Consider the following 13,749-nt stretch of genomic DNA (forward strand, 5'->3'; position numbering starts at 1 on the left):
AGTCAAGACATTTATCATTTTAAAATACAAATTTGAGTATTTGATAATTCGTTAATTCATTTTCTTAGACAACCAACAATTATATACGGTTTTATAAGAAGCAAAATTTAAATATGATAGTAAGGCTTTTCAGTCAGATTTCCTATTTGCTAATAAGCATTATTTATGCTATAATTTTTCTTTAATTTTCATAAAGAAAATTAAATATTCGGAAATAAAATACTTTTTTTTAGGAAATCAGAGCACACATTAATTTTTAAAAACTGCAAAATTTAAATACGTAATTCGAGCAGAACCTCTTTTAACCCAATCTTATTACTCTAAAATCTAGAATATATATGTTAGTTAGAGTTACACAGTTGTAATGCTGGTCTCAAATTTCCTTAAAACAGTTTAGTTAATGAGCATTATTTGTATACCCCAATGTCTGCTTATCTTCTGACCCGAACTAACTACTCTAGATAGTGACACAGTTCTAGTTGTTGTCTTAAATTTTCTTCAGCATGCTATATCATATCCGGTGCTTTTGACTTAGTTGTAATGCCAAGTTGCAAGTGCTACAAAAAAAAACAGCTGCAAGGGGAGCGCACACAAATTTATCGAATTGTTGTATAACATAAATATCGGCAACCCTCAAACTCAAACTCAAGCTCAAGCTCAAGCTGGCACAGCACAGTATGATCCCTCCTTCTTCGAGTGTAGAGGAGGGAACCCAGCGGCGTGTCGGAAATGCTTTATGGCACTTTTGCATGCCACAAAATGCTTACTTTGTGCCACATCCAGCAAAAAGCAAAAGCAGTCAAAGTTAATTTTATGCTTGCTGGTTGATGGTGTCCAGCAGCAAAAGGACTAAACTAAAGGATATGCTCTTTTGACGGACATTTAGGCAGGCAAAATACTACCATTAAATGCCATTTATATATATATTCTATACTATATTATTTCTATTTCAATTTGAGTGCCAAAAAGTCATAAAGCATAAACCAAATATATTTCGTCATTTCAGGCTCTGGTCAGATACAATTGTGGCAATTCCTGCTCGAGCTGCTGTCGGACTCCAACAATGCCAGCTGCATTACCTGGGAGGGAACCAACGGCGAGTTCAAGCTAACCGATCCCGATGAAGTTGCTCGTCGCTGGGGCGAACGCAAATCGAAGCCGAACATGAACTACGATAAACTGAGTCGCGCCTTAAGGTAAGTTAAACGATTTTATATTGTTGTCGGGGTTGTTTTGTTCGCTCAAGTGCTGCTAATTAGTCTAGGATCTGGTGCAGAAAATAAAAAAAATGCTGCCATGTGTGCAATTTGCTCTAATGCTGCTCATCAATCGATAGATTCGTCGCTGATTAGCCGCTTTGATGACAATTGTGCCGCAAAATCAACGAAAAAATGGCAGATTTTATTGGGAAAAAAATACGACATAAGTGAGCGTTTATCTTGTGGGCGTGGCAGAGCAAAGAAATTCAATAAGAAATTGTTTTCGTAACCTAATCATAAATCCAATAAATCTCGTTTTGCAATCTAATTGCTGTATGTCCAGCTGAATGTGATTTCAGTAGATGTTCAAGGTTTGTTGTTGTGTGTTTTTGTTTGCTCAAAAGTTGCCAGAAACATATGCAGAACTAAGTATTTGTGCGACGGTCAATTTGTTAAGCACACACAGCACCAAACAGTACACAAAAAGAATTGTCAACCCTTTGGCAGGAGGGGATTGCTCCTTGAAACTGTCACTTGCAATCAGGCGGCCAATGAGTGCCAATGCCAATGAAGGAGAAGCTGACAATTCAAGTGGAAGAATCCTGGCAGCCAATTTGCGATAGACACACAATCAACATGTAAATAAATGTAAAAAGTGTTGGATAAAGCGCACAGCTTGAGCAACAACAAAGCAAAGCAAAAGGAAAAGCCTTTTTTTGATGTGCGGAAGCGTCAACACGTCCTCTGCCCGTCTGTCTCTCTGTCTGCCTATCTGTCTGTTGCTCTGAATATATTTTTATGTTTTTTTTCCTCCTCCTTACACATTTCAACTCAATTGAACGCAGTCTCAGTCATCTCTGCTTTCATGTGTGCAAAAGAAATGTGAGCTCTCAAAAGTATGCTACACATTTGTTTGCACTGCTCTATACATGTATGTGTGTACGTATGTGTGCGTGTGTGTGAGTCTGTTTGGGTGTGAATTAAAACACAGCAGCCATGTAAGTCCTCGCCACATAAAGACAACAAGGACAAGTGCTTTAATGCTTCATTTGCCTTGTTTATTCACAGCCAGCTGCCCTTTTGTTGGCCACTCGGAAGACACACACACACAGATACACACACACACATGTGTAAATGGGTTTTACTTTAATCCTTTTTTGCTGCTGCTGTTTGCTTCGCTGATTGTGTGCTTTGTCCCGCGTCCATCATCAGTCATTGATTGGTTTTGATTGTTTGCTCCATGGAGCTCATTGCATTCCCTTCAAATTGCATTGCCCATTGTCTCTCTCTCTCGCACTCTCTCTTAATTTTTTTCTGCTGCTGCTTTTAATTTATGCCATTAATTGGCATAATTTATGGCCGATTGTACACAAAAAGATTGCGCAAAAAATATAACAACAAAAATATCCAAACGTAACGGAATGCATTATTATGCCAATTTGCATTAAAGCATTCGCTTGAAACGCACTCGCTTCGCCGGTTTCGTAATTTATTTAAATCATTTTTTTCAAGAGCAGCGCATTTCACATTCTATGCAAAAGAAAATGCTTAATTATAATGTTTTGTTGACAACCAGTATTATTTCTTTGTAAATTTAATTAAAATTGAAACTTAATAAAATTTAATTACTATTTTATTTTGAAATCATTTTCTTGAAATTTTATTTTCAAAATGAATTTTCGCAAATTGTATTGTACAGTTTTTCAATTTATTCAAATGATTTCCTAATGTAAATATAGGTCTTAGGTCTAATAAATACAATATAATTACTTAAATATAAATATATTACTTAAAGCTGTATATTTTAATTTAAAATACTTGCAATTTTGTGTTCTATTTTTTTAGCTTAAGCAATCATTTCAGATGGGATAAAATTTTAATGCCTTTTCTTAGAAGCTCCTAAAATGAATGTTTAGTATTCAAAGCTGTTAATATCTTTTTAAATTTCTTCAAATTTTATATTATACTTCATTAGCTAAAGGCGAAGTCTCAGATAGGAATTTCTCAAATTTGCTTTATTAGTTTTCGCATAGTGTAAAGCTAATATATCTTTCTATATACCCATAATCAAAAACGTTTTTTATATTTAAAAAATTGGTAATTCAAATTTAAACTTTAGTCTTAAACTCATTTTATTTTTGATTATTAATATATTTAATGTTGCGAACATACTTAAAATGTATTTATTTAATATTTAATATTTATTTAAACTATTTATATTTCTAGATTACTCAGAATTTCTTGAAATTTAATGTTCTACTTTATTGGTTTTCAGTTTGAAATTTCGCAAATTTGATTGTTTAGTTTTCCCATAGTGCAAAGCTAATGAATCTTTCTATGTACCCAGAAGAGCAAGCAAAGAAAAGCAAATAAAATATCAGGCCATCGTCTGTCTTGGTCACGGGTCTTAGAGAGGACCCCAAGAGTCTGACAATCCGACTGCCTGCCTGTCCCCTCGTCAACTCCTTGCCCTCGTCTACTGCTCGATTGTTTGACTGTTGTTGGCTGGCTGCCCAAGCAATTTGGTTTTGCGCTGTGCCACAAATTTCTATTTGAGTTTATGCGCAAGGCGTTGCCATTTAATTGCCAGGGCGAAAGACTGTAGAGAGGGAAGGGATGGGGAATGGAGTTGGTTTGAGGCCATGTCAGGGGTGTCTAGCACTAAAATCGCTTAATGTCAGCAAATTAACTTAAAACGCATAAAGCGCGCATTATTTTGTAATTATTTATTCACTGTGTCCGGCAGCAGCAACTTTTGTTTGCATTTCCCATGGTCAGATGGTTACTCCCCTTGAGACTTAACGGCGACATTTACTCATCCAGCCCATGGCATTTATTTATTTGCAGATACTACTATGACAAGAACATCATGACCAAGGTGCATGGCAAACGCTATGCGTATAAATTTGATTTTCAAGGCCTAGCAGCGGCCACACAGCCGGCGGCCAGTGATCCCACCTACAAGTATCAGAGCGACCTGTTCATGACGCCATATCATCACAGCGCGAAGCTCAGTTCGTTTATGAGTCCACATCATGGCATGACTTCTTCCTCAGGTGAGCAAAGACTTAATCTATGAATTATTATAACTTTGTACCGGCAGGAAATGTATGTATCAGGTAGAAGGAGGCATCTCCGACACTATAAAGTAAGAGTCAACAGCCGAGACGATCTAACCATGTCCGTCTGTCTGTCTGTCCGTCGGTCCGTATAAACATCTAGATCTGAGAGTTTATAAGAGATAGGGTTATAATTTTTCGACAGCATTTGTTATGTTTGCACGCAGATCAAGTTTGTTTTCAATTTTTGCCACGCCCACTTCCGCCCCCCGCAAATTAACAAAAGTCGAATAACAAGCGTAATTTTAAAGCTAGAGTCGCAAATTTTGGTATATACAATAATAAATATAGTAGTTGTGATTTCTTTAATTTGGGATCAAATAAAAATTGTGGAAGTTATTAAATAAATACTTTTGTATGGGCAAAAACACCTATTTACTATGTAGGGATCTTAGTTGCTTTGGCTGACAATCTGGTATATTGTGCCGTCTATGGTATATTTTCAATGCGGTACTATATCGATATACCAAATATACATTTTGGTATATTTTTAGTCTTTTTTGTAGTATTTTTGGTATATTTTGAGAATAATACCGCAACATTTTGTATTCTTTCAAAATGGTCGAGTGTGCTCGACTGTAGCTTTATTACTTGTATTTAATTTATTTCGTTCTCTTCGCAGCTTCCATCTTTCCAACGGCCGCTTCGTGGGGCAACTGGGGCAGTCCGGCCACGAATCTGTATCAGCCGCACTCGATGAGCCATGTGACGCCATCGCATGTGGCGCCGCACCTCAGCTCCTATCCTCACTACGCATGACCATCATAATATGAGAGCAATGCCAGCGCCAGCGGTGGCAGCGCAGTTAGCGTTGGCGTACCCAGCGGTGCTGGCATTATGAGCGGCTTTGGCACCACCACCACCAACAGCAGCGGAGGAGGAGGAGGCGGTGGTGGTGGTGGAGGAAGCATTGGAGGAGGCAGTAATGGAGGGAGTAGCAACACCGCAACCACCAGCAACAGCAATAGCAGTAATCTTAATGGAGGAGCCCACACACACGTTGCCAGCAATGCGGATGCGGTGAGCAGTGTGAGCAACAATCTCAATCTCAATACGGCCACATTGACAACGGCACCGACGCATGCCGGCGCCAGCTTTGGCCTCGGTGTGCCCGGCATGGGCATGGGCGTGGGTGTGGGCGTTGGTGTCGGGGTGGGCGTGGGCGTTGGTGTGGGCGGCGGCAATTCGACGCTCAACTCGCTGGTCGTCGGCAATCGCCTGATGAACAGCAGTCTGCCGTCGCTGCTCAAATGATGCCACTTGGAGAAGTTCGGCTTGAGCATTGGCGGTGGTCCGCCCCCTCCAGCAGCAACGCCCGCCGGCGCCGTTGCTGGTGACTCAACGCTGGACAGTGGCAGTGGAAGCAGCACTGGATTGCCATATCCTCCGGGTCATCATGGTGGCAATTATGTGTCAGCGAGTGTCAGCGGACATGGCACTGAGCGTTCCTTCTATGACTATCTGGACATGAAGGGCGGCGGAGATCAAGCGACGTTTTTATTGTAACTGTAAAACTGTAACCAAAACCACCAGCAAACAAAATGCAGCAACTGTAGACGGATTTTACTCGTAGCCACTAGCGAAAGAACCATTCCCAAAAGAAGAAGAACAACAACAACCCCCCAACAAAGCATACATCTAGGTGTGAGTGTGAGTGAGTGTGTATGAGTGTGTGAATGAATGCGTATTTATCATACATATGAGAAGCAAACAAAAATAGTTTTCCAATTAACAATTTTTCGGGGCATCCCAAAAATATATTCAACAAAACACTCGCTCTATGTGTAGTCTCATAAATCTATGTACGAATATATATTGCGGCATTTTGAATTGTTGTTAGCATTTTGCCACTTGTTAATAGAAAGTGAGTCATTCGATTTCTCAAGTAATTCTTAAAAAACCAAAATAAAATCAATACAAAACCATAGAAAATATTTCTAAGCAAAATGTATAATTAAATTGATAAGCAGATAAAAGTCGAAAGTTTTCGCTTCAATTTACTCTATAGAGAACTCTTTAGTGTTTGTTGTCAGCGACCTGTAAATAAATATATATTGAATTAAGTATACATAATTCTATTTCCATTTTCCAGATGAGTTTCCCAGCACAAAATTCGATTCATCATTTCAATTCCAATATTAAAAGCGCTTTGATCTCAGCGACTCCAGAGACGCTTCTCCTCTACTCTTTGCTGTTCATTACAGCGTATTTTCTAGTCGAGTATTCTTTGTTGAATTTCTTATTTAATTTTCTTGTATTATTTGCAAATTCATAAACCAGAATGATTTATTTATCAGTTCGATATGGTTGACTGTGATAGTTGATTGTACAGTTAAAACTCTTGAATATTTTTGAAACAACCGAATTACATATAAATAAAAAAAAAAAAAACAATTACATCGTATATTAAAAAACCAAATATCTTAAAAAGCATAAAATTAAAAACTCTGTGTGTATAAAAAATATTGATAAATTTTAAGCGCAAATTTAACACAAATAAATCAATGTGTGTAATTTTAATTGTATGTGTAATTGAGATATGCAACTTTATGCTAAATCTAAATGTAAACAATTTTTAAATTCTGAATGTAACTTTACAAAATACCTAAGGAATAATACAAATAACCAACCCACACGCCCACATTGTGTCCCCCCTCTAATAATTAAGTTGATTTAAGTGAATAATTTCAACAAAAATAAAACCCGATTCAAGAACAATTCTCACTCTCGTATTTTTTTGTACTCCTCAATGTTTATTGTTATTTACACCAGATATTACATATTTTTATTTTACCTTAATATATATTTGTGCCTCAACTATTCCGATGGCTTGTTGAACCACTTGAACTCGTAATGCTTCAGGGAATTCTCTGTTGGTAAATTAGCGATTTCGCTTGCATCCAATCTACGCCAGCTTATGCGCGGCTGGTAGCCGAACTCGTTGGCAATGTACTCAATGGTACGTAGCACAGAATCCTCGCCGATTGCAAAGTAATTGCCTTCTTTGTCACCATTCCTACTACCGGTTTCCTCATGACCGTTGTAGTCCAGTAGATATTTGAATTTGTACAAATCTCCCGCTTCACCCGTTTGGCTCGATCCGGTTTGGGTTGAAGTCAACGCTGGCTGTTTGGCAAACGGTGAAGAACCGCTACCCGATTGAGTTGTTGTCACCGCTAGGGCTGACTGCTTAACAGGTAAACCGGTCGAACCGGTTCCCGCTTTGGTTGCTGTCGCTGCTAAGCTTGGAGAATTTGCGGGAGACTGACCATTAGCGGGTGAGTTTTGTGCATTGGTTGCTGGCTGCGCTAAGCCATTGTTGCTAGCAGCCGCGTTGCCAACTGCTCCGATAGCCGGCGTGCCTGTGTGAAGAAATGTAATTAGTATGGTAATTAATTTAAGTACTGAGTGCTTAAAAACTTTAAGCTGAATGTAATTATGGATCAGCTGCTTAGCTTACTTATTGGTCGGATCTCGCTGGCAGCGTGTGTGTGTTCTGGTGTTGCATGCGTGTGTGGAGCTACAAATTTGTTAGCCGTTGCTGCAGGCAGCGGAATAACAGTTTGCTGCAGTGTGTTGGGTTTTTGTGAGGTGACTTTGTGCTGTGCGGTTTGTTTCTGTGGTGTGTTGTGTTTTTGATTCGCCACAAGCTTGGGAATGATTTGTGACGCTGGCAGCGCCACTTTCTGCATTTTGTCTACAACAACTCTATTCAGGCGATCAGCAGCTGCAAAGGCGGCATCAAATTGCGATGGTGTAGCAGCTGTGGCATGATGTGTGGGCGTCGCCTTCTCTTTGTGCTGAGATTGGGCACTCTGTTTGATCTTGTTGGTCAAGGGCAACACTACTTGCTTCATGGCTTTCTCCACATTATCCTTCGTTAGCGGCTTAGAAGCCGCTAATTGGGATAGTAACGTGTGTGTGCTTTGTTGAGAAGTCTGCTTCGGCTTTGTTGGTGTTCCAGAGACTTGCTTATTCAGCTGCTCACGGTTGTTGGAAACTAAAGGAGCACTCAGCACATTCAGATTCAAGGATGGTTTCTGCGCTGTTGGGGCACTGTTCGGTTTCTGGTATGTTGCCTGGGAACTTGGAGGCTTAGTTGTGACTCCAAATTCATGACTCTGCAGATCCTTTGGCCCAGTTGTCGCTGGAGTTACCTTCAGCGCTTGCGCCAAGTCAATGCTAACCTTTTTCACTTCCTTGGGTGGCTGCAGGATCTGGAAGGAACTGGGGTTGAGCTGCGTATTCAGTGGCTGGTAAACTGCTTGCTGAGGTTTGACGTTTTGGTGCAATTGTTGTGATGGCTTTGGCGAGACAGGAGCCACTTTAACAGGTGTGCCGAAGGCGTGACTTTGTAGATCCTTTGGTCCTGTTGTTGCTGGAGGAATCTTCGGAGCTTGCGCCAAGTCAATGCTCACCTTTTCAACCACCTTGGGTGGCTGATGTGTTTGGAATGTGCTCGGATTGAGGTGCGTATTCAGTGGTTGGTAAGCCGGTTTCGGCTCCTTTGGTTCCTTGGGTGGCTGCTGGATATCGAAAGTGGTGGGCTTAATCTGAGCTTGCTGCTGGATTCCTTGATTCACAGAAGTGCCGAAGCTATGACTCTGCAGATCCTTTGGTCCAGTTGGGGCAGGCGTAATTTGCTGAGTCTTAGACAGATCAATAGTCACCTTTTGTACTTCCTGAGGCTTAGAAACAGTGTTGGTCGGGAACGTGCTGGGATTAAGCTGAATGTGCAAAGGTTGAGGAGTTGCACTGCCGGGTTTCAACTTGTTTTGTGTGGGTGTAGTGTGTGCTTGTTGCTGTTGTGTGTGCTGCTGTGGTTGTGCTTGTGCTTGTGGTTGTTTATGTGGACTGGGTGCAATTTGTTTGTGCGTTTGACTTTCTGCCAGCGCAGCATCAATTGAATGCGCTATGGACTGCTGGAAGGGCAGCGCCACATTGACGCCACGGTCAACGTAGGTTTGATCGGCTGCTTGAGAGACTCCCAAAGGCTTGTCAGGCAGCTGTCCCTGCACCTCACCAGTGGAAGTTATCCTAACAGGACCCCGTGCTGGAGCAGGAGCTAACAAGCCCAGAGGTAGACTGGATGTCTGGACAGCTAGAGACACTTGAGCTTGGCCAGCTGCAGTTACAAGAGGCGGACCAGCTGGAGTCACTGTAGCTTGCTCCGCTGGAATTTTTGGAGCAAGGTAAGTTGAGGTTACTGAAGGTTTGCTAGCTGGGAGCACCTGAGACTGAACCGTTGAGGTTGAAATTGCTTGAGGCTTTGCAGTTGAAGTAACTTGAGGTTTAACTGTTGAAGTCACTTGAGCTTGGCCTACTGGAGTCTTCGGAGTCTGGCTAGCTGAGGACTGAGCTTGGGTAGCTTGGGTCACTGGAGTCTGTCCTTTTGGCGGACCCTGTGGTAAACCCACGGCCAGAACTGGCGCCTTAGTAAGTGAAACGCTGGGAAGTGAGGCTTGGCTAGCTGGGGTCGTCGGGACTGCGCTCTGAGTCTGACCTCCTTGAGCTTGGCCTTGTAGCAGAGCGTTCATCTTTTCTGTGATCTGGCTGACAGCCAGTTGGGCCAGCTTAAAGGCCTGCTTCTGGTAGACAAGGGGCAACTTACTTGGATCTGTAATCGTTTCTGGTGCTAGCGGCAGCGACAGCGGACGTATCTCAGTCTTGTGATGCTGAGCTGGACGCTGAGCTGGCTGAGCAGGTGATGAAGTAGCTGCTGCTGCTGGTGCATTATTGGTTAGGAAGCAGCCGGAGCAGGCAGCTCCAGCAAAACTTTGCTTTGGCGGCGGAGCACGCGTCGTTGTGGCGACAGCTGAGTGAGAGAGAGAGAGAGAGAGAGCAATCTTGTAGTGAAAACGGGATAAATAATATAAATAGGAACTTACTTGTGCTGGGCTTGCCAGGAGGAGCTACGTAGGGAAAACTCTTCATGGAAATAATGCGAAATTTGCCATTTTCGTCGGTGGCATAAACCGTAACATGGTAACGTCCATCGGCGGTGATAAAACCAAATTCGCCCATAACAATGCCCATCTCATCTGAAAGAGAGAGAAGAGATTAGTTCATACTGTCTCACTTTCGTTATGAATATCCGAATGTTAAATCAGAGCTTAATTCAGCTTGTTCATTCTTTACATTTTCATGTTTGAATTTATTTATATTTTTACTGCGAGTTTGCCTAAACCAAACCAGACAAACAGGGACTGTCTGTCTGTCCGTCCGTCCGTTTCTCAGCCCGTTCATAAAGATAAGCATCTAATAAACTGTATCGATAATGACAATCGTCAACAGTTTTGTGTTGTGGCTGTTTTTTTTTTTTGCCTACGCATGCGCATATTTTATGTTACGCTTTTTTTGGTCAATGGCTTCTCTCATACTTGGATTGTCCAGGGCAAGACTTATGTGTAGTATACGATGAACTGTGTCTACATCCTGCTTCTGCCACCCACCAGATGACACCTGTTGTCCATCTACAAATTTGTGATGTTCTAACTTTCTGGTTCTGCACGTCACTTAAACGAGTTTTCATAGACTTATCGACGTTCTTATCGTTGAGCTTAGTTTGGATGTATTTTAATGTCGATTATTTGTGCATAAATACTACAATAGCAACAATACCTGATTATAGTGGCTTTAAATGTTTTATCATTCGCCATAACCATAACCATAACCATTAAATTGCTTAACAATGAAAACAATCAATAATTTATGCCTTTTATCATCTTTAAGTTATGTTTTCAGACTACAATTTCGCATATTCTCAAGTGCAGCTATTTCTATTATTAACTCTTTAGTCAAGGTCGAATGCACTATACTTAAAAGATTCATTATTCCATATACAGATTGTAGTTGAGGTCGAACTTGAATTTTGTTTTGATTATGGCAGCTTGAAGGCTACTGTTCTAGGAGGTGAAACACTACAGAGTTCAATTTGAAAATATTTTCAGAAATTTCATTATATTGTTGTAGAACTTTGAATATTAAAATTTATGCTGTTCATAAAAGTTTGTATCTTCCATATTTTTTACGACCTTGTTAATCAAGTTGACCATTAAGAAATCCGTTCATAAAATTCACATTTTGCATAAATATTTTGAGTACCCTAGTTCTTGGCTCCCTTAAAATTTTTGTTACTTTTGGAATTCAAAGATTCAAAATATTATTGAAATTATTTAACAAATAATTGTAGAGGGTTAAATACAGCTTCAATTGCACCGTTAAGCTGGTTTTATAACAATCCTTGTTATCTGGAACGCAATAATTGAGTGAGTATAATAAATTTATGGCTATCGACAAGTAGCACGCAGATGAATATTATTAATCGGATTAACGAGTTTATAATCGTGATCAGTAAAAAAAATTCCCAATCGATTTATCCTGCTCCAGCTGACTGTCTTCATTTAATGAAATTTAATAAATTACATGCTCCAGATATGGCTGCCAAGAATCTCACAGTCGAGCACGTGCGACATTTACTTTCATACTTGTTTTGGGCTAAATTATAGCACTCGAGACATGCCTATAATATAATATGCATGTCCATAATCGTAAAATTAGGGAGTACGAATATATTTCAAATATTCTGGTTTATCATTTTGCACGATTAGAATTTATTGTGATGTAAATATGCATAAGAAAGAAGAAGAAGCAAACATTTCTTGTTTGGAGCTAAACTGGAACTCAACAGATTAAAGCGAAATTTGGAAAACTTTTTGAATATGCAAAAAAAAAAACTTTAGAAACTATTTTGATTTATGGAAAGTGTTTCGCAGAAAAAGCACTCTAAACTAATACACATCACACTATTTATAGTTTCTGCCAGACGTTTAAAAATTTCATCTACTAATATAATAATAATTTATGATATGGATTTGTGTATTTATTGTGCATATATAATTTTTGAATCTGCACAACAAGTTACCCCATATAATTTGCAATACAATTTGCACAATTTAAATATGTTTAAAATTTGTATATTGAACTCTGGCATTTCGGTATCAGAATCAGAATCAGTATCCAAAGTAAAATTCGAAACGGAATTATAAATATTGAAAAGTTGCCTGTTTCGCATTGGTATTGAAATGAAGCAAATCCATAAATAAGACACAACATTGTCTAGTAGAACGTTCTCTACGTGTTATGCAAATCGCAAGAGTTCTTTCTGTTTTCTATGGTATTGATAATTCAAGCATAAAGTGTGTCTATTGTTGCCGCAGGGAGATGGCAATGTGTTATGCGATTTTATTAGTTAATCGTAGAACGAAGCTGAGGCATTCCAATTGATGACCTGCTGCACATCAGGTGTCAGTTGCACTTGCAATTAAAATTGCAAACTCGTATTGTGCGGCATTGCACAAGCGAAAATATTTAGTTGCGTTGCATCTTCGCAATGCAATGCAATGGACAAAAGTTCAAAAGTTGTTGCCTTTTTTGTCGTTTTCGTCGCATTGTGTGTGTTTGTTGCACGTTTGCATTTTAGTCGCAAGTGGCAGCTGGCGTTGGAGATGGAGATGGAGATGCGACGATGACAATAATGACGCATCTCAATTTGCATATATCGGTTTCGGTGTCAATCAATTACGCGTAATAACAAGTAATATCAAGTAATGCCATCATTAGTGTCAGTTCGCAGAGTAAACTGCATCAATTCGATGACCTTCGCTCACCTCGTTGCTCTGCGCGATGTTGCTGCTCCTCGATGGTAAATCCAAATTTATAAGGACGAACAGTTGCGCTCAGACTGTTGCGACACAGCACGGCCAGTAGCTTTGAAAAGAATGCACAATAATTAAATCACTTAACACATAAGCACAAACACACTCACACACACACACACTTACAATACAACAAGCTGCCAAAAAAGTTTGCTTCATTTTTGCGTTATTTAATTCTTTTGTTAATTGATTAATCGATGAGTATTCACACTTTTTTCCTTTTTTTAATTGATTAAGATTTATCAATGTTCTTTTCGGATTAATTGATCAAGTTATCGCTTAAACGTTTGGCTGATTATCATTAAGTTGTTGACAAATTCGTGGCAGAAGGCGACGCGTCTCTCGGCAGAATTCGCTTAGTGCAGAGCAAGCGACGTTGAAACACTCCCCACGGTGTTCGACGACGAATTGACAAACTTAAGAATATTTGGTAAACATTATAAAACATCAGCACAACGCACAACAGGCATCACATCTACATCTACTAAGCGGACCTGCCTGAGAGTGTGTGCGTGTGAGTTTTGCCTCTGCTTCTGAGTGTCACTGTGTGTGTGTGTGTGCTAGCAAGTTAGTAAGAAGAATAAACTTGATACTCTGCTATCAGCAGAGCCCGTTAGCTTTGCATAAGTATATTCTAAACTAGTGAAAACTGCAAATTATGTTATTTGAATATAAAAATAGACGATGACTTCGATGCACATTTTATTTGTTTTT

General features: G+C 39.9%; 2 protein-coding genes across 2 annotated transcripts in view; one reads left to right on the top strand and one right to left on the bottom strand.

Annotated features, from left to right (window-relative positions):
- The window catches only part of LOC133842484 (DNA-binding protein D-ETS-3), a 35,362-nt gene extending 29,358 nt beyond the window's left edge, over positions 1 to 6,004 (top strand). Inside the window, 3 exon segments of the mRNA XM_062275579.1 lie at positions 1,007 to 1,196; positions 4,047 to 4,255; positions 4,941 to 6,004. Coding sequence (XP_062131563.1) covers positions 1,007 to 1,196; positions 4,047 to 4,255; positions 4,941 to 5,824 — 1,283 coding nt within the window. The 3' untranslated portion in view covers positions 5,825 to 6,004.
- Positions 6,005 to 7,040: 1,036 nt separating this feature from the next.
- Positions 7,041 to 13,432, bottom strand: LOC133842485 (protein lethal(3)malignant blood neoplasm 1). The gene is made up of 5 exons (XM_062275580.1): positions 13,162 to 13,432; positions 12,988 to 13,087; positions 10,207 to 10,359; positions 7,779 to 10,133; positions 7,041 to 7,680 (listed from the first exon to the last, which is right to left on the bottom strand). The coding sequence occupies exons 1-5, from the start codon at positions 13,192 to 13,194 to the stop codon at positions 7,136 to 7,138; spliced, it is 3,186 nt and encodes a 1,061-aa protein (XP_062131564.1). The 5' UTR covers positions 13,195 to 13,432; the 3' UTR covers positions 7,041 to 7,135.
- Positions 13,433 to 13,749: the final 317 nt, after the last annotated feature.

The sequence above is a fragment of the Drosophila sulfurigaster genome, chromosome 3, assembly GCF_023558435.1.
Source record: "Drosophila sulfurigaster albostrigata strain 15112-1811.04 chromosome 3, ASM2355843v2, whole genome shotgun sequence".
Lineage (NCBI taxonomy): Eukaryota > Metazoa > Arthropoda > Insecta > Diptera > Drosophilidae > Drosophila > Drosophila sulfurigaster.

Excerpts from the sequence above, each read along its gene's own strand:
- LOC133842485 (XM_062275580.1), bottom strand. The coding sequence starts at position 13,194 with ATGAAGCAAACTTTTTTGGCAGCTTGTTGTATT. Across the intron at positions 13,088-13,161 it reads TTTTGGCAGCTTGTTGTATT|CTACTGGCCGTGCTGTGTCG; the intron begins GTAAGTGTGTGT and ends TTCTTTTCAAAG. Across the intron at positions 10,134-10,206 it reads TCCTGGCAAGCCCAGCACAA|CTGTCGCCACAACGACGCGT; the intron begins GTAAGTTCCTAT and ends TCTCTCACTCAG.